The sequence below is a fragment of the Bubalus bubalis genome, chromosome 19, assembly GCF_019923935.1.
Source record: "Bubalus bubalis isolate 160015118507 breed Murrah chromosome 19, NDDB_SH_1, whole genome shotgun sequence".
NCBI lineage: Eukaryota > Metazoa > Chordata > Mammalia > Artiodactyla > Bovidae > Bubalus > Bubalus bubalis.
In genome coordinates this window covers 35,270,314-35,290,745 of record NC_059175.1, presented here as the reverse complement: position 1 = coordinate 35,290,745, position 20,432 = coordinate 35,270,314, and the positions used below count along the sequence as shown (strand labels likewise).

Below are 20,432 nucleotides of genomic sequence, written 5' to 3'. Positions count from 1 at the left end.
TCTGACTCCAGGTTTCTCACTCTTAACCATTCCACTCTATTGCAAAATTCAGTGTAATTTTTGTTGGTTTTCCAGGTTGAAGGACAAGTGTTATCCTGACATTCCCGACCCTTACAAGAGCAGCGTCCTGTCATTAATAAAATTCAAGGTAAATGCTGGGAAATTCTAGGGATACCATGTACTTCTTAAAGACTAACCCAGGGGTTGGGCTATAATAATCATACATTCCTAGACCTCCTCAGGAAGATATAACAAAGCAAGAGCCACCTCTGCTCCCCTAGCCATGAAATGAGTGAACCCAGCTGTGACTTCTTCTCTCAGGGTCTGTCCTTTGGTTTTCAGCATCACCTCCTTGTGATCACCACCATTAACTTGTGACCAGGATAAAACACACAAAAAAGTGAAGCTCTCAGTGCATTTCACATACTTTATATACCATCACACACACGCACACACACACACATTATCTTTGCCCATTTTCTGTTTCTGTTTCAGGAGAATCCTCATATAACAATAATGAACGTCAATGACTGTGTTCCAGATGCTATTGAAGTTGTAAACAAGCCCGAAGGGAGTAAGATACAGTTCATAGGCACTAGGAAGTCACCCACAGAAACTAAAGGTACTAAGCCTGCCTATCTGGACCTGCTCCCAACAGAGAAGAACTACTCTGGCCCTGCTCCTTGCATCTGTTTTGAGAACTTTACCTATAATCAGGCAGCTTCTGACTTGGGTTATTGTGGACATTTCCCAGTAACCCCTCAAGCCCCACACTGTCAGCTGGGACCACTGACTTCACCTGAAAATTTACTAAAGACACTGGAACAAAACTACATGAACTCCCTGGGGGAAATCCCAGCTGGAGAAGCTAATTTGAATTATGTATCCCAGTTGGCTTCACCCATGTCTGGAGACAGGGAGAGCCCACCAACAAATCCACCAGAGCCAGCACTCTGTTCGGAGTATAAAATGCAAATGGCTATTCCCCTGGGTCTTGCCTCCCCCGCCCCAAGTGAGAACAGCAGCCTGTCCTCCACTGCCCTTTTAGATCCGAGTGAACACTGCCACTAAGCAGAGTGCCCACTTCATATCCTTACGCTACACAGACACTAGTAGAAGCATAGCTGGCACTGTTCACCACCAGATACCTCGGGGCTCAATCCCAGTGAATTATCACCACTGGAAGGTCTGATTTATATGGTTTTGCTAGGTTTCAAAGGTCAGAAAGCTATGAAATTTAACATCTGTGCTTGGAGCAGGCTTGCCGTGGAAATGGCAGGATCGTGCGAACAGGCTTACCTTGCACGTTCACCTTTATGACAGCAGACCTGGCACTTGACAGAGAGACAGACCGCATCCGCTCAGTATTGGACGGGGTTAGCAAGAAAGCATTTCCAGTAAGTTTTACCACACATTTTGTATCTTAAGGGTAAAGGAACTAGATTTCAGGCCACAGAAGATTCGTTACGGGAGCATAAATTGTCAATGTTAATTTATTCTGGGTGTGTTTAATGAAGTCACATATTTGAGACCAAAACAGATTTTAGACTTGCTTTTACGTGGTGACAGTAGTAAGATGAACTCTTCCTATTCAGTTCAGCTCAGTTCAGTTCAGTCGCTCAGTCGTGTCCGACTCTTTGCGACCCCATGAATCGCAGCATGCCAGGCCTCCCTGTCCATCACCAACTCCTGGAGTTCACCCAGACTCATGTCCATAGAGTCAGTGATGCCATCCAGCCATCTCATCCTCTGTCGTCCCCTTCTCCTCCTGCCCCCAATCCCTCCCAGCATCAGAGTCTTTTCCAATGAGTCCACTCTTCGCATGAGGTGGCCAAAGTACTGGAGTTTCAGCTTTAGCATCATTCCTTCCAAAGAAATCCCAGGGCTGATCTCCTATAGGATGGACTGGTTGGATCCCCTTGCAGTCCAAGGGACTCTCAAGAGTCTTCTCCAACACCACAGTTCAAAAGCATCAGTTCTTCGGCGCTCAGCCTTCTTCACAGTCCAACTCTCACATCCATACGATTAGACCTTATCTAATAGGTAAGCCATGCAAATGAATTGATGAGGTCCCCACAGTTGTCCTTCTGTTGTTTACCACAGTTAAGGAGTGGGGCTGGCACAGAATCCCTGCCTCGGTGTCAAGATTATAGCACTCCTACTTAGTAGACACATCTATAATTTTTGATGACTACCTCATAATAGAAGGAAAATGTCATTAATTTCATTCACATTTTATGGTTCATCTTTTTTTTTTTTCCAAGAACTATGATATATACATGACCTGTTTTCAGTAAGCCTCTTTTGGATTCTCCAGTAGGTTGTCTGGGCCAAGATAACACCTTCACTGTCTCCTTCTATTCCTATGATGGTATAACTGTAAAAGGCTATGTAGAGTGGGAGTTCCTTAATGGCTTGGCAGGAGCTCTGTCTCTTTGAACCAATATATGCAAAACACCTACCTGCTATGTAGCAGTGTTCAGTCATGCTCGAGTTCCTTTCCCTTCTCTCTGCCCAACAACCCTTAATGTTTACTTATCGTATTTCTAAATAAGCGTGATTAGGGGCTCCTTTCTCTGCTGTGGTGGAGATGGTGCTGCCTGTGCCTCTGGTACCAAATGGCCCGTGTCACACCATCCCCACTATGAAGAACAAGCGAGAAGGAGCCACAGCTGAAAGGAAGATGGCTGTTAACTGACCTAAATATACACAAACCAGGACTTCTGCTCATTCTTTTTAACTTTTTCCTTCCATATAACTATGCTTTTGGCTGGAATAATGGACTATGTACACCTAACACAGTACAAAAAAGTATCTTGATTAGTCTGTTTTGAGAAGACTTTGGGGCCAGTATTGTTATCATTTAGCCTCTTTGTGTCTGTCATGATGTAATTATAAAAATACATGGAAACATCAATGATGGTGATGATTGATTTGTAAGTAGTATCTTTTGTAAAGATATTCTTTAGAAAAATAATGCACAAAACCTTGAAGTCATTTCTGTTGCCTAAGCCTTAATTAAAATATTTCATCACTGCATTATTTTGTGTTTTCTCTATATCAGTGAAGTGAAACTCTTGCAATTATCCTAAGTGATAAATCACGTTCTGAGCTTACTAGAACTGTAAATTCCTAGGTGCCGCTCCAAATCTCCCTACCAAAATCTGTGTGGCACAAGGCCTGGAATACATCCCAGATACTCAGATACACACTCAACTTTGAGAATCACTGACCTGAGTCAAACAAAGATGTCTTTCTGAAATGTAACAACACACCAATGGGAAATGGCTGGGTTTATATAACTTTGTCCTTACAGTATCACTATGACCCTAGTTTTGGCTCTAAACATTCCTTTCCCATGTCCATAAATAATCAAATAACAGTATTTAAAGACTATATTCCACTTAACAGCATTGTTTTAAGAAGTGTTATTCAGAAACTTTGAAATTTGTGTCAGAATCAACAGGATTAAAAGAAAAAACCAACTCATGGAGAATTTCAAATATAGATAGAAACAGGAGTTTAACAAACCCTTATGAACTATCCCTGGTAGCTCAGATAGAAAAGAATCTGCCTGCAATGCAGGAGACCTTGGGTTTGATCCTTGGGTTAGGAAGATCTCCTGGAGAAGGGAATGGCAAGCCACTCCACTATTCTTGCCTGTAGAATCCTACGGACAGAGGAGCCTGGTGGGCTACAGTTCATGGGGTTGCAGAGTTGGACATGAATGAGCGACTTAACACCACTACTAGGTACTATCATCAACCCCAATAGCCACTAAACCACGGTTGTTTTAGTCCATCCATAGTCTTATTCAGTCTTCCCCCTTGATATGATTTTGAAGCAAATCATGGTTTCATTTGTAAATGTTTTTCTAAATTGGCTTTACTTTTTCTAAAATAGCCATAATACCTTTTTAATAATCACACCTATGAAAAAACAACCGAATCAAAAGATGGGCAGAAGATCTAAACAGACATTTCTCCAAAGAAGACACATGGCCAGAAAGCATATGAAAAGATGCTCAACACTGCTAACTTTCAGAGAAATGCAAATCAAAACTACAATGAGGTATCACCTCACATCATCAGTCAGAATGGCTACCATAAAAAAGTCTACAAACAACAAATGCTAGAGGGTATGGAGAAAAGGGAGCCACCCCCCATCACTATTAGTGGGAATGTAAATTGATACAACCACTATGGAGAACAGAATGGAGGTTCCTTAATAAACTAGAACTACCATGTGCTTGGGCACCCGCTCAGTCGCTTCAGTTGTGTCCGATTCTTTTGTGCTCAGTAACTTCAGTCGTGTCTGTCTCTGTGTGACCCCATGGACTGTAGACCGCCAGGCTCCTCTGTCCATGGGATTCTCCAGGCAAGAATACTGGAGTGGGTTGCCATACCCTCCTTCAGAGGATCTTCCCAATCCAGGTATAAAACTCACATTTGCCTGCATCTCCCGCGTTGCAGGCAGATTCTTTACCCACTGAGCCACCTGGGAAGCTCTTGTGATTCAGCAGTTCTAATCCTGGGCATGTATCTGCAGAAAATCATAATTCAAAAAGATACACGCACCTGTGTTCACTGCAGTAATGTTTACAATAGCCAAGACATGGAAGCAACCTAAATGTCCATCAACAGAGGAACAGATAGAGATGTGGTGCATGTATGCAATAGAATAAAAAGAATGAAATAATGTCACTTGCAGCAACATGGGTGGACCTAGAGATTATCATATTAAGTGAAGTCAGAGAAAGACAAATATGATAGCACTTACATGTGGACTATAAAAAAACCTGATATGAATGGATTTACAAAACAAACTGACTTCAAACTGATGGTTTCCAAACAGAAAAGGTGGTGGGGGGGGGATAAATTAGGAGCTTGGGATTAACATAAACATACAACTATATATAAAATAGATACTCAACAAGGACCTACTGTATAGCAGAGGGAACTCTACTCAATATTCTGTAATAACCTATATGGGAAAAGAATCTGAAAAAGAAGAGATATATGTCTATCCGAATCACTTAGCTGTAGACCTGAAAACTAAGACAATATTGTCAATCAACTCCAACATAAAAATTTTTTTAAATTAAAAACACACGTTAAACCTAGTTAGTAATATTCCGGGATATTTTGATGGTGGGTGGAACTGGCAAAAGACATACAAATAACGCCCCAGCTTGGTGACTGCTCCTCAGCTGCAGGTAGGTAGACAGGAAGCAGAGAACTAGTCACACAGTTCTAGTATCTAGTAGTCACACAGGAAACTAGTATCACAGTGATACTGATATGGAATATTATTACTAACTAGGTTTTAGACGTGATTTTAAACAATTTTTTACTTTATATTGGCATTTATTGACAATATTGTGTTAGTTTTCAGGGGTACGGCTGATTCATATATACATGTATCCATGGACCTGCTGGAAGTGCCTGCTGACATTCCAATATCTGACCCATACTAAGTCTAGTGAAACTGATTCTCCACTAGAATGTCATTTATTAAGAAAACCAGGTTGTATTAGACAATATCTAGTATTTCTTCTAAGAACTCTGTGGAGACCAGCTGGCTTTCATCTCAAAGAATTTACAAAACATGCTAAGCATTTTGCATAAAGTAGGTATTTTAAAACCTTCAAACAGGGACTTCCCTAGTGATTCAGTGGTTGAGACTGTGTGATTCCACTGCTGGGGGCGTGGTTCAATCCCAGGTAGGGGAAGCAGGATCCAGCAAGGCATGGCCAAAACAAAATGCCAACCTGCCAAAAGATACAACTGAAAATATAAAGCCTTCAAAATTAGTAGTTAAAATAGTATTTATAATAAATATATTCCCATTTAAAGGACATTTGCTACATTTAAGCAAATGTAGTTGTCTTTGTCCTCTAAGCATTAGAGGAAGTTTTCATACATTTTTTTTTTTTTTAATCAATACAGAATTAGTTGCTATGGTCTAAATGATCACCTGCCTCCCCAAATTCCTACATTGAAATCCTAACACCCAGGGATGATGGTATTAGTAGATGGGGGTCTTTGGGAGGTCATGAGGCTAGAGCTCTCATGAGTGGGATTGATGTTCTTATAAGAGACACTACAGTTTCCTAGTCCCATCAAGCCATCGAGGACATAAGACAAAAGAAGTCTGGGACATGAAGAGGGCCCTCACCCAAATATGTTCACACTCTAATTTCAGATTTTCAGCCAACAGAATTGTGAGAAGTAAATTTCCTGTTGTTTATAAACTGTCCAGTCTTTGGTATTTTGCTATAGTTGTTCAGTCACTAAGTTATGTCCAACTCTTGGTGACCCCATGGACTGCAGCACGCCAGGCTTCCCCTGTCTTTCACTATCTCTGGGAGTACTTTATACACCAGAGAGTTTTAAAAAATGAAACAAACTTTCTGAAGCTCAGCTACATTGTCAGTTTTCAAAGATGAGCTGTATGATGATGATTAAGTGTGCTTTTTGAGGGCCAACTACATTTTTGTTGAAAAGTATAGAGTAGAAGGCAGTATGAAAATGATACACATAAATGTGTTTAAAAACCAAACTATCCCAAATAAATCTATTTCTGAATACATTTTACCACATTCAATCAATGATAACAGACTCTAACTTTGACACTGAATTTTATTCTCCAGGATTGACCATTTATTTCCCTTGTAGTATTTTATTTTGCCACTAGGTGGCTGTTGGCTAGCTTACCTGATCCAGTTTCTGTGAAAATGAAAGTCGCTCAGTCATGTCAGACTCTTGGAGTTCTTCAGGCCAGAATACTGGAGTGGGTAGCCTTTCCCTTCTCCAGGGTATCTTCCCAACCCAGGGATGGAACCCAGGTCTCCCGCGTTGCTGGCGGATTCTTTACCAGCTGAGCCACAAGGGAAGGCTGAGTGAAATCAAATAGCTTACACAGAAAAATTACCATCATACCATCATTGCTCATTCTATATATTAATCACTAAAGTTGGAGTTGTTCTGAAGATAGATCTACTTTATCAAACCTTTCACAATAACCTGAGGTTAAAAAATAATAACTGTAAAGATGTTTGATTAGATTATGAAGTGTTTAGAAAGTATAAATACCTATTTTAAAACATCTGGAACAAGCCACTACTCATTTGCAAAGACCCTGATGCTGGGAAAGACTGAAGGTGGGAGGAAGGGGATGACAGAGGATGAGATGGTTGGATGGCATCACCGACTCAATGGGCATGAGTTTGAGTAAACTCCAGGAGTTGGTGATGGACAGGGAGGCATGGCGTGCTGCAGTCCATGGGGTCGCAGAGTCGGACACGACAGAGCAACTGAACTGAACTGAACTATGTGTTACTGAACCAGATTCTTATCTGTGGTATTTAAAAGTCACTTTTACCTAGAGTTACATGTAACAGCCTCAGTGTATATAAATCAACAATAATGGTTTTAAAATTTGAAATAGAACAATGACACAAGGTTAAGAATTTTTAAGTACATTTTATTAAGAATGTATCCCTTTGATAAGATTATGCTTCAGGAGGCTTTTAATGCCCTTGACATAAACTGTACACATTATACAAAAACAAGAAAACCACGAAAAAAAAATCAAGGTGAGCAAAACCATTTAGGGACAAACCTTATTTAAATTATACACAACTCAATGAAATATTCTTACGGAAAATATATAAATACTTTTCTTTCTATGTTACAGTTATACAATATAAATCAGATTTCAATGTCTGTTCAGTGACCTACAAACACCAGAACCTCCAAATATGTAGCAGCGTATTACTAAATAAAAAAGAAAATTATGTGGTTAGGGAGCATTAAGTCTGAGATTTTTTTCACAGTCCCTTACCACTTTTCAAAACTAATTTACATCATCTGTTTTACAATGCAGCTTCAGGGTTTCTGACAGGCCAATAATGGAACACTTTTCAACTATTATCTATGAAAGTTTTTAATCTCCCCCCTCCTCTGCCCAAAGACTTTGCATTTTGTGCTAAATCAACCTATTAGTGGCAAAATTACAAGATATACTTTTTTGGCATAAATTATATTTTTCAAATTAAATATTTTATAAAGAAAGTCAAACAAAATGTGCAATTTATGCGTGCAGTGGCATAGCTATCCACCTATGTTACAAAAATACTCTAAAGGGGAGAAAATCCACATTCATTAAAGAAACCTACTATGAATGAAAACTACCCTGGGAACCTAGAACTAAAAGAAAAAACAAATGCTCCTAGAAAGATTCTCACAGATGTTAACATTGTCTGATAAGCACTGCTATTAATTTTACTGGTATGCTTTTGTAATCAAACTTTCACTGTAGTGACAGTCTTGAAGTGAAGCTGGTAAGAATGTATTTCCTGAATGCAGAGACAAGGGAGACCCTTCTCAACTGACATTTTGGAAGATCTGAAATATTCTTTTTATTCCAACAGCTCTTATCAAACTCTCTCAATTAATTGTTCCTTTTTTCCCTAATTTAATGGATTGTGAATGTGACACAAAACTGGAAACATAAGACTCAAGGGGAAAAAACCTTACTTCCAAAGGACCTTTCCCAAGGTAGTTTACAAAACTCCTCTCACACAAAATTAGCACCTCACTCTCACCATGCAAAAGTAACTGCAGTTATAATTTGGATGACAATTTGATTGCTTTTTATTGCTTAGTGATCTGTGCTTTAATGTGGGGATAAAAGGCATCCTCTGAATGGAATGAAAAAAATTTTTTATATAAATAGCAGTAGACAAATCTAAATAAGCATTCACACCTCACTGTTGAACACTTCGCATCTGTAATATGCCCTGAAAAACTCAGCTTTAATTACTTCAAGCTCTGGATAAAAGAGCTGAAAACTATTAAAGCTACACCATTTCAAAAGGACTTATACATATGATGTTAGAGTAAGTAGTAAAATAAAGTATATACCTCCAAAGAGCCTCTTTTAATGTCAATGTCTTACAGAATGCCCTTATGCTACCAATCTTTATTAGAAAATTTTTTATTAGGGAGAAAAGACTTTTTCCCCCTTCAAATCTACCTAAGCATAAACAGGAAGTAAAAGTATAAGAAATTTTAGATCATGTTTAATTACAAATACTAATTTCTAATTTCCTTATTTATCAGTATTTACTTAGTAAGTGAAGCTGAAATCTGTTCTTGAAAAAAATTTCAATTAGAAACAACAATTCACTTTACAATTAGAAATTCACAGTTTATAACCAGCACAACTGCCCAAATTCCTCCAAATTATTCAATAATTACCAGTAGTACAAATTTATATGGACTAAGATTAATTCTAAAATCTTGAAAAACTACAGTATTGACATTATTTTGGTATTTTATAGTCTGGTAATATCTAGTACATATAGATGCTTTTTTCAATTATTTCTATTACCACTGACAACATCCCTAATCTTTTCTGCTATAATTTAACATTTTAAACACCTAAGTAAATCACTTGGCACTGCATGTGAGCATTTTTCATCGTAAAAGTCTACTTTTATACAAATAAGTACTTAAAGAAAACGTATTAGACCTGTCAGTGAAACATGGATAAACCAAATAGCACTATACATTTAATATAGACATCTTTTTTTTTTAAGATTATTGAGAACCACAAAGCTCTGAGTGTCTCCCCAAACTAAGTGCTAAAGGCAAATATTATGATATATACATACATATCTTTCAAAGTAATAATCCAAAAAACTGTTCAGGCTAATTGTAACAAAGACTTCATTTCAGGATTGATGAGTGAGGTGGGGTCCAGGGATGAAGGTGTGTGTGTGTGTGTGTGTGTGTGTGTGTGTAACAAAAAAGAATTTACTGTTAACTTTTGAGGGATTAAACCACAGATTTTATACTCTATATTAACTGAGGTAGTGTTTAAAAATGAATGTCTAAAATATGTTAATCCCATTATTAATAAAATTACTACATTACCTCCTTTGGAGTTTTAAACCACTATTTGGTCTAGTATCTCTGACATTTGGTTCTCTGGAAGGCAGTTTCATCATCCAAGACCAAAGACCAAGGTGACAGGCAACGTTCTTAGAAGTACTGTTGACATTTAAATAAACACTTGGGTTCAGTGATAAATTAAAGTTAAAAAAAAAAGCATCTGTTTTATCTTCAATTGGATTTTATGAAAGAAAATCTGAAGAACCACTTTTTAACATAAGCAGCAGCTTACAGCCCTTATCTGCTTTGTTATAATGTAAGTTGCTACACAGTGCACATAAGAACAATTCACTGAAGTGCAGTCAAAGAGGTGTTATGAAGTGAGACGAAATGCTTCATCTCAATTGGAACTTTCAGTGCCAGTAAATTAAAAAAAAAAAAAAAAAAAAGTATCTCTGTGAGTTATGCTTTCTAGTTCACAGGGTTCTTTACAGAGATCTCAAAGAACAAGCCCATTATAAAAAAGAACTGTAACAAGGGAAAATACTAGTCCCCGTACTATGATGTGTCAGAGCTGATGCGTAACTGTAAAAATGGTCTAAACAAATCAATTTAAAAAGGGTCCTAATCAGTCCAGCTGGATTTTTTTTCTACTTATATATAGACCTCAAAAAAGATCCTTTCATTTACAAGCATTCTAATGATGATGGCCATGCTTTTTTTATATACAAATTTGCATATATGTTTAATTCCTGTAAAGATTTCCAAGTATCTTTAGACATACACAAATTAAACAAACAAATAAAACTTTGCCCTCATCAACTTTAACTTCACAAATGTGATAAAGGCAACTACTGTACTCATAAACTCACCTATCACTGCATTTAGTCTGTGCAAAACAAGAACACTGATACAAAAATTAAATTACTGCTGCTTTACAATTTGGTACTTAAGGCTTTTCACTACAATTTTTAATCGTAATAATGTTTCACCAAGGATTTTTTTAAAAGAAACTATGGCTCTTCTTTTCCCATGGAATGTATAAATTGTAGGCAACCTTATCTTTCCCTCAAGAGATCCAAGGTGTTATTTAATGCTTTCTTTTACTTTAGGTCTAAATTAATAGTGCTTTGTTCAAGTTCCTGTTAAAATGGTGATGTGGGAAGCTAATGGAAATGGAAGTGCACTGAAAACATATGCATTTTATAAATGAAAAATACTCTGAATTATAAAATAATTTTCTGATTTTAATCAGGAACTGTAGTGAAAAACCTTAATCGGTTCAAATAGCCTATAATAACACATTGCAACAAAACTAAAGAGATGGAAAACAAGAAACTTTATATAAGTCTAGTCACATAAAAATAACTTATAAGTCCTGGTTGTTGAGGCTCTTCTTTCGCTTTGAGGTTAAAAACCTCTGAAGTAGTGTTATAAACATGAAGAAAAAAGTGGAAGGGCCAAAGATCCCCTTCTAATACCAGCAGTTACAGAACATCCCATTGTGCTAACAGGATGCAGCCTCAAAGACACTGATTCCTGGCTTCCAAAATTAGTTAACAAACAAGGCATCTTTATATTTACCCTAAAAAAGGAATTCAGAAATAACGGTGTGTAGGGTGCTTCTGCATACCGTACTGTTCCACTGTTGTTATGCTCTTAAAATGAAAAGTAGAAAACCCATGTAGGTACTCAGTGCTTGAATCTTGCATACAATGGTAACTAAAACTCTTAAAACTGTGGTAATGAATAATGAACCCCCAATGGGGCTCCACAGAGGGGAGAGGAAGTTGTTTTGGTTAGGGAAGTCCGCAGTTCCAACTGTTCATGTACCAGTAATTGCTGGAACAGCGTATAGAAGATACTCCTGTCTTTGCTGCCCAGTCAGTCGGCTTTTTTGAGGCTTTTAGAAGTCCACAAATATGAATATATATATATATAGTCTGCATCTATATACATCATAAATATGAGGTCAGGATTCAGCAGATGTATCGACTATAGTTTGCTTTGGTGGTGTTGCCAAGACAGCCTCTGCTTCTTCATGCATCTAGGGAAGAAGTGGTAAATTATTAATGACTTTCTAGTCTATTAACAGATATAATCTCAAAACTTTTAGTTTAATTCAAACAAATATTTTTGAAAGATAAAGTTCAGAATACAAATCCTACTTACTTGTAAAAACTGTACATCCTGAAATAATTCTTGTATGAACCTCCGACATGGAAGTCTAAATGTGCAGTGTGACAGCAAATGGGAAACCTCAGAGTAAAGGCATATGTCATCAAATGTTTGAGGATACTTCTCTTTAATTCTAAAATGAAAGAAAAGACTAGGATGTGATGAAAAATTATAATAATGACTTGCCTATTTTCTTTCAAAATATCATTTTTAAATATCTTTTTCCTCTGGATATATAGATCAAGTGACATATCTGGAGTGAGGGCATAAGAATATAAAATAGTAAATATTCCTACCTCACACTTAAACTATAACTATTTTAAGTTTCAGCTATCTCTTAAAATGATAAAAACCCAAATACTTCTTAGAAAGTGAGAAATATTCTTTTTCACTAGCCTGAGAAATTACAAAATGTATTTACTGGCCCAGAATAACTCAGTATTTTTAAAACTAAGCTTTAAAATAGAAATAAAATTTTAAAGTTAAACTGAAGTTAAACTTTGACTGGGCTCTGTCTTTGTATCTTTCAGCATTTAGTAGTGGCTCTCGCCTGGTACAGCACCTCAGAACCAGCAGTGGGGTGGGCTAACACAGGTAAAGGACCCTCTACACTTAAAGCTTCTGGCCAGGAGGTCTGCAGTGGGGGCCTGGTATATGTGCTACTACATTTTATAAAGTTCCACAGGAGACCCTGAGGTGCATTTCATTTTTTGAGGATCACAGCTTTAAATAGTGCATAACAAAGATGTTGAAGATGGCCTGAATATTCTTTTATCATGTTGCTGTGACTGAGAAAAGCAAAAAAAATTCTACAACTTTTATTAAAAGAAAGGAGTAAAAATAGAGAAAAATTAAACCAAGAAAATGTCACTTATTTTTACGTATGCCAGTTTTTCTTGAGTTTTATGGTCTCAGAATTCTTCTACTTTCTTAAAAATTGTTGAGAAACCCCCAAATCTTATTTTTTGTAGGCCATGAAAGTGAAAGTCAGTCAGTCATGTCCAACTCTTTGTGACCCCAAGGCCTATACAGTCCATGGAATTCTCCAGGCCAGAATGCTGGAGTGGGGGAGCCTTTCCCTTCTCCAGGGGATCTTCCCAACCCAGGGATCGAACCCACATCTCCCGCATTGCAGGTGGATTCTTTACTTTTACTTTTGTGGGCCATAGCCATCAATAATTAACATACAAGAAATTTACAAAATTTAGAAAATTTACAAAACATTAATTCATTTAAAAAATAAAATCATTACATGTTAACATAAATACATATATTTTAATGAAAAATAACTATATTTTCCAAAACTAAGACAGTGAGATGGAGAAGGCAATGGCAACCCACTCCAGTAATCTTGCCTGGAGAATCCCAGGGAGGGAGGAGCCTTGGTGGGCTGCCGTCTATGGGGTCGCACAGAGTCGGACACGACTGAAGTGACTTAGCAGTAGCAGCAAGACAGTGAGAAGAGTTGCTATTGTTTTACATTTTTACAAATCTTTTTAACGTCTGGCTGAATAGAAAACCGTTGGATTCACATACCTGCTTCTGCATTCAATTTATTACCATATGTTAGTTTGGTTGAAGTAGATGAAGAAAATCTAGGCTCACTCAGATATGCCATGCAGTTGAGAACTACTGATGTAAAGCTAACTGATCAAACTTTTTAAGTATTTACCATAAAAAAGCAAAAAATACTCATCTCAAAGCTTACTTACGTTAAAAGCCCAGTTTCATGACATTTAGTTGAAACTGAACTACTCAAATTAACGACTAATCTCAGAACTTCTTTACGAAGGAGTATACGGCACATTGGTGTATCATCTGGAATTGTTTTAACACCTGAAAAGAAGATCAAAATATTTTATCTGTATCACAACAGAAAATTACTATAACTCATGGAATTTGTTTTTAAACTTTACCAAAGATATATATAAAACTAAGATAAACTGCACATGACCTGCCAATCATTTGGGGATCAAAATTCTTTCTAATGAAAGCAGACAGCTAAGCAAGTACGTATCAGCAGCTGATACAGGTACAATGGTGGACTAAATATACCTCAATAAAAGTAAGTTGTCATAGATTTGAGACAACTAATGAACAGCACTCATCATTAACAACAAACAACTAAGTACAGTTAACAAGGTTTGGATTTAAATCTGAAAACTTACCTAGTAGCAATTCTGTACTTTTGGTGCTGCTGGCTGAGCCTTCTTGAGACACTCCATCACTGCATCCAGAAATGCCAGAAAATTTAGAGGGAACTACTTCTAAGGGATTATGGATAGTCTGCTCACACCAATCAGAATATGGAATGTCTTGAAGGTCTGAAGAAATAAATTAATTCAATCAACAGATCAAAACAGCTTAAGTCCTATGCTTGCACTGTATACCACAAAGGAATGGTTCTCCTTGTAATTTCCTTCCAGTCTCTTCAATAATTGTTTTCCAAGATGAAGATTTTCAAAGTAAATTTACAGACTGCTCAGATAGTAACGTGTTAAATTCTAAAGACATTTATACCTGAGATTTTATTTTCCTAAACTATAATAATAATAAATATGTGTTTATTTAAATAATTCATATAAAGATATATATAGAATAAGTGAGAGTCTTTTACCTACCCCATCTTCCATGCCCACCCCTAAACTAAATAGCCTTCTCTTTAAATACATAAAAATTCAGATCGTCTGATATTTTAAATTTCTCTCTCTTGCTCTTTAGGTGTATAAGTGAGATTACACTGTATCCATTTTTCTATCACTTGCTAGTCCTACCATTTAATAATCACCAATATAACAATCACAGTTCTCCAGACTTATCAGTTCCTTCCATAGGGTTAAACTTACTATACTATCCATGCATTGCTAAGGTCTACTCCTAGATGGGATTTTAAAGTCAACTAAACATCTTAGTACAGCTAAAATAACATCAATATTTTTTATTTAAAAGTTCCCTGAGCACCTAAACTAAGTGATTAGAGCAAATGGAAATCAGAAAGTCTTCAGTTATCCTTTTAGGAGGTAACACTGGGCAACCCAGAAAATCATGCAACCTTAGTACGCTAAGAAAAAGAGATTTCAGAGAGAAGAGACACCATCAGTCAAATGGTAAGGCCTCTTGATAGTCAGTCCTATCCTCTTTCCACTACAGTACACTGTCAGAGTGGTAATAAGAGTTTTTTAAAAGTCCAGGAAACTAGACCTACACCAACACATACTATTCTCCCTATGCTGCTTCAGTAAAATAGATGTCACTACCTCATCTCACCTGTAAGTACTTCCTAAGATTAATAGTGACATAATACTAAGCAGAATATGTTCTGGTTCCTCAGGATATCAACTTAGCATAGTTGTAATATCTTGGTTACTAAGAAAATCACACATCTGTCAGGTACTTAAAAGTAACATATGCTACTTAAATTATACACTGATTTTAAAAATAAAACTACTGCCAAAGATCTGAGAACTAAAGATGTACTTAAAAACCAGTAATGCTGAATAACCAGGTAAGAAATGACTATGTTATTTTGGACTCAGTAAGCTTCCCAGGAAGTAAAAAGACAAAATATTCCAGCACAAAGAACAATAAGAAAATTATATCTTCCTTTGTCAACGTTGTTTTGAAAATGCTGACAATGTTCCTTTGTCAACATTGTTTCTGAAAAGTTATAAACTTATTCATTTCAGCCTCATCTTCAACCAGTGATGACTCCTAACATTTCTAACCTGTTACAACCACATTTTATTTCTAAAGATATCATCCATTCTTATTCCCAAAAAAAAAAAACCAAAAAAAAAAAAAAACCCACGCCTCTAACTAAGAAGCCAAAACAATTAGTTTCTCCCACTGTGGTGGTTTAGTTGCTAATCATGTCCGACTCGTGCAACCCCATGGACTGTGGCCTACCAGACTCCTCTGTCCATGGTATTCTCTAGGCAAGAATACTGGAGTGGGTTGCCATTTCCTTCTCCAGGAGATCTTCCTGACCCAGGAATCGAATCTAGGTCTCCTGCATTGCAGACAGATTCTTTACCAACTGAACTACAAGGGAAGCCTCACTGGAGTCTTCTTCACATCTTCTTCCACTGGAAGATGTGAAAAAACATCCCAAGAATAGTGGTAACAGAAGGCTTTTAATCCATGGGGTATCTTTTGTGTGAAACTTGCTAAACCATATGAATAAAAATTTTTTATGAAATAATTACATGTGCTAAATGGAAACTTCAGAGAACACGTGGGTAGAATATTGGCACTATTTATTAATCAGTAGGATATGGAGAAGGCAATGGCACTCCACTCCGGTACTTTTGCCTGGAAAATCCCGTGGACGGAGAAGCCTGGTAGGCTGTAGTCCATGGGGTCGCTAGAGTCGGACACGACTAAGCGACTTCACTTTCACTTTTCACTTTCATGCATTGGAGAAGGAAATGGTAACCCACTCCAGTGTTCTTGCCTGGAGAATCCCAGGGACGGGAAGCCTGGTGGGCTGCCGTCTATGGGGTCGCACAGAGTCGGACACGACTAAAGCGACACAGCAGCAGCAGGATATGGAGAACCAAAATTTCTTGAAATTGGGAAGCTAGTTGACCTACTTCTTCTTAGGTATGGAAGATAATGTCTAGCACTCTGTTAAAGGCCAAAACTGTACATACTAGACTGATGATATTGACTTTTAGGGACCTTAATTTTGAAAAGTATTCAATGCAATGAAACTTTTACACACTTTTACTCAACACATTTTATTTCTAGATTATATTTAATTTGGATGAAGCATTATGTCCATAAATTGAATCTTTTTATCTATGTAATTGATGTTTAGTTTCTTAACTGTAGCTGTTGCTTTTATTGTTTTCTCTCTTTTTAGTTAATAATATTCTGTACTGTCCTTAGTTGCTCAGTTGTGTCTGACTCTTTGCAACTTTGCGGATTGCAGTCCGCCAGACTCCTCTGTCCAAGGGGATTCTCCTGGCAAGAATACTGGAATGGGCTGCCATGCCCTCCTCCAGGGGATCTTCCCAACCCAGAGATCGAACCCAGGATGCCCTCATTGCAGGCAGATTTTTTACTGTCTGAGCCACTAGCTCAGCTTTATTTTATCTTTTAATTAAAAATAGTGACATGAAGTATAGGATAGATCAGTGTCTAAGAGACTGCATACCTTCTTTATACCCTGTATCTGGGCATAAGGCTGAATCCAGCCTTATGTGAGAAAGAATAAAAAGCTCTAGGGAAAATAATTATGTAAGTCCATATGGGTTAATTCAGAAAAATCATAAGCTAAATTCTTCCTATCAGAAAGTGAAGTCTCCAAATAGCGTACTAAATGCTGAAACAATTCATCAAAAAAATCAAGAATTTCTGTGAGGAGCTTTTATTCACCTGATCATCATTTCTCCTGGGCAGCAAGAACAAGGAGACTGTTGTTGAAATGAACAAGGAGATTTTCCTTAGGAACACAGTAAGATCATTCTAATTGAACTATCAGAATTTATGAAAGAATATTATTTCTAATGTAAACAACTTAGTGTGAGTCACCATTAATGGACAGCTTAGTGAATGCTAATCTTACACGTTAGGAAGTACCAAAACTACACCATAAGCCAGGTATCATTATTCCCATTTAGAAATTTAAGAAAAAATTAAAAGTAAAGCTCAATCAAACTAAGTATATTGCCCAAGATCAAATTTTAAGATGGAAACGTTTGGCTTTGAGCCTCAGTGCTCTTGACACCAAACCCCACACCCTGCTATGTTTACACCAGGGTCTGAGATTTCCTGGAGCCCTGGCACTTCCTGGTCTCCTCCATCCCCAGCTGTACATTTGGGTGAGGACAGGGAGATGGGACACCACCTGGTGTTCCCCTTACACCATCATCTGCGTACCACTGATCTTTTGTATAGACTGCTACTGAAACGTGGGTTTTACACCTAATATTTTTCAAAACCACCACTGTCTCTTTAGGGCCCTCCTTTACTCAATGTAATCGCTACCCACTCCTCACAAATCTGTCAGTTTAATAACTCAGACATTCAAACCAATCTCCTTGCTATTATCCTTTATAGTCTGCTGATTTTTTTCCAGTGCTCTCTTTCACAGATGGACTAGTCTAAAACACCAGTCTAACCCACTTTTAGTTGGTTAGCTACAATATGGCAAATGCAGTGGTATACATAAAGTGCACCCTAAAGAAACATATAATGCAGCCAACACTTTGCCTTGCATACTTAACAAAACATTGCATAAACATCTGAGAAGGTGGTAGACACAGAATACAGTATTAGGAAATATCATAATCACCTTTCCTCTGAGCTTTAACATTTTTTGAACAACTGCCACTACCAACATTACCACCAGATTGAAAGTTTTAAAGAGTGAAAAGTCTTATGTTGAAGTCCTGATGTCTCTTTAAAATTATCATTACACAGCAGAGGGACAACTTCAGACTACTGCAAACTACAGTAATCCAAACAGTGTGGTAATGGCACAAAAACAGACATATAACATATAGATAAAGGAAAGAGAAGAGACAGCCTAGAAATAAACCCATGAACATATGGTCAATTAATCTAAGAGAAAGGAAGCAAGAATATACACTGGGTAAAAGTCTTTTCAAAAAGTAGTACTGGTACAACTGCACAGCTACATGTAAAAGCATGAAATGTTCAAACGAAACATTAGAACATTTTCTAGCACCACATACAAAAATAAACACAAAATGCATTAGAGACCTAAACTTCCAGAGGAAATCATAGGTACAACACTGTTTGACATAAACCGCAGCAATGTTTTTTTGGATCTGTCTCCCAGAGTAACTGAACTGGAAACAAAAATAACCAAAATAAATTTAAAAGCTTTTGTACAGCAACCCCCTCCCTCCCCCTGCAAAAGCAAAAAAAAACAAAAAACAAAAAAAAACACCACACCTAAAACAAAGCAAAAAGACAACTTACAGACTGGGTGAAAATATTTGCAAACAATGTTTCTGACAAGGAATTCATTTCCAAAATATACAAATAGCTCATATAGCTCAATAAAAAAAAAAAAAAAAACCCAATCAAAAAGTGGGCAGAAGACCTAAACAGACATTTTTCCAAAGAAGGCATAGAGATGACCATGAAAAGGCCAATAAGCACATAAAAAGACGCTCAATACCACTAACTATTAGAGAAATGCAAACCAAAACGACAATGAGGTACCATCTTACACCAGTTAGAATGGTTACCATTAAAAAGTCTACAAATAGTAAATGTTGGAAAAGGTATAGAGGAAAAATGAAACCTCTTATACTGTTGGTGAGAATATAAATTGGCGCAGCCATTATGGGGAATGGTATGGAGGTTCCTTAAAAAAACTAAAGCGTCACCATATGATCCTGCAATCCCACTCCTGGCATATACCCGGAGAAAACCATAATTCAAAAAAATACATGCACCCCAATGTTCACAGCAGCACTATTCACAACAGACAAGACATGGAAGCAACCTAATTGTCCATCGATAGACAAATGGATAAAGAAGTCAGAATATTATTCAGCAATGAACAAGAATGAGATAATGCCATTTTCAGTAACATGGATGGACCTAAAGATTATCAAATTAAGTCAGAAGAGAAAGACAAATACGTGATATCACTTATATGTGGAATCTAAAAATGATACAAATGGACTGATTTACAAAACAGAAATAGGTTCACAGACATAAAAAACAAGCTTATGGTTACCAAAGGGGATGGGCGGAGACAAATTAGGAGTTTCAGATTAACATATATGCACTATTACACATAAAATGGGTAAACAACAAAGGTCTACTGTATAGCAGAAGGAACTATATTCAGTATCTTGTAATAACCTACAATGGAAAAGCATCTGAAAGAGAAGACACCCATACACACATGTAAAATTGAATCACTTTGCTGTAACTTGAAAGTAACACAACATTGTAAATTACCTATACTTCAATTAAAAAAAAGTAGAGAACTATTTTTTAGTTATCTGCCACGGATAATAGGGCTTCCCAGGTGGCTCAGTGCTAAAGAAACTGCTTGCCAATGGAGGAGATACAGGTTTGATCCTTGGGTTGAAAAGAACCCCTGGAGGATGAAATAGCAATCCACTGCAGTATTCTTGCCAGGAAAATTCCATGGACAGAGGAGTCTGGGAGCTACAGTCCATGGGATCACAAAGAGTTGGACATAAATGAGCATGCATGGATAATAAAGATATCTCCCTTCTGATACATTAATTCATTCATTTGGCCGATAGCAGTGCTTCTCAAACATTAATGTATACACGAATAACCTGGGCATATTGTTAAAATGCTGACTCTGATTCTGTGTGGGGCAGAGTTTGAGATGAC

The 20,432-nt window shown here is 37.2% G+C and overlaps 2 protein-coding genes across 17 annotated transcripts in view; one reads left to right on the top strand and one right to left on the bottom strand.

Annotated features, from left to right (window-relative positions):
* The window catches only part of OSMR (oncostatin M receptor), a 95,259-nt gene that overhangs the window by 64,943 nt on the left and 9,884 nt on the right, over nucleotides 1-20,432 (top strand). For 13 of the 14 annotated variants that reach the window (XM_044932602.2, XM_044932603.2, XM_044932604.2 and 10 more), the window contains 2 exons: nucleotides 76-148; nucleotides 496-1,311. In XM_044932602.2, coding sequence (XP_044788537.2) covers nucleotides 76-148; nucleotides 496-1,071 — 649 coding nt within the window. In that variant the 3' untranslated portion in view covers nucleotides 1,072-1,311. Of the gene's footprint in view, nucleotides 1-75; nucleotides 149-495; nucleotides 1,312-20,432 lie in introns of those variants that run through there. The other variant, XM_044932607.2, reaches the window with a different exon arrangement.
* RICTOR (RPTOR independent companion of MTOR complex 2) overlaps nucleotides 7,465-20,432 on the bottom strand; it is a 137,472-nt gene continuing 124,504 nt past the window's right edge. For all 3 annotated transcript variants that reach the window (XM_006063515.4, XM_025270572.3, XM_025270575.3), the window contains 4 exons: nucleotides 14,246-14,401; nucleotides 13,790-13,913; nucleotides 12,072-12,210; nucleotides 7,465-11,946 (listed from right to left, as the gene is read on the bottom strand). In XM_006063515.4, coding sequence (XP_006063577.2) covers nucleotides 11,872-11,946; nucleotides 12,072-12,210; nucleotides 13,790-13,913; nucleotides 14,246-14,401 — 494 coding nt within the window. In that variant the 3' untranslated portion in view covers nucleotides 7,465-11,871. The remainder of the gene's footprint in view (nucleotides 11,947-12,071; nucleotides 12,211-13,789; nucleotides 13,914-14,245; nucleotides 14,402-20,432) is intronic.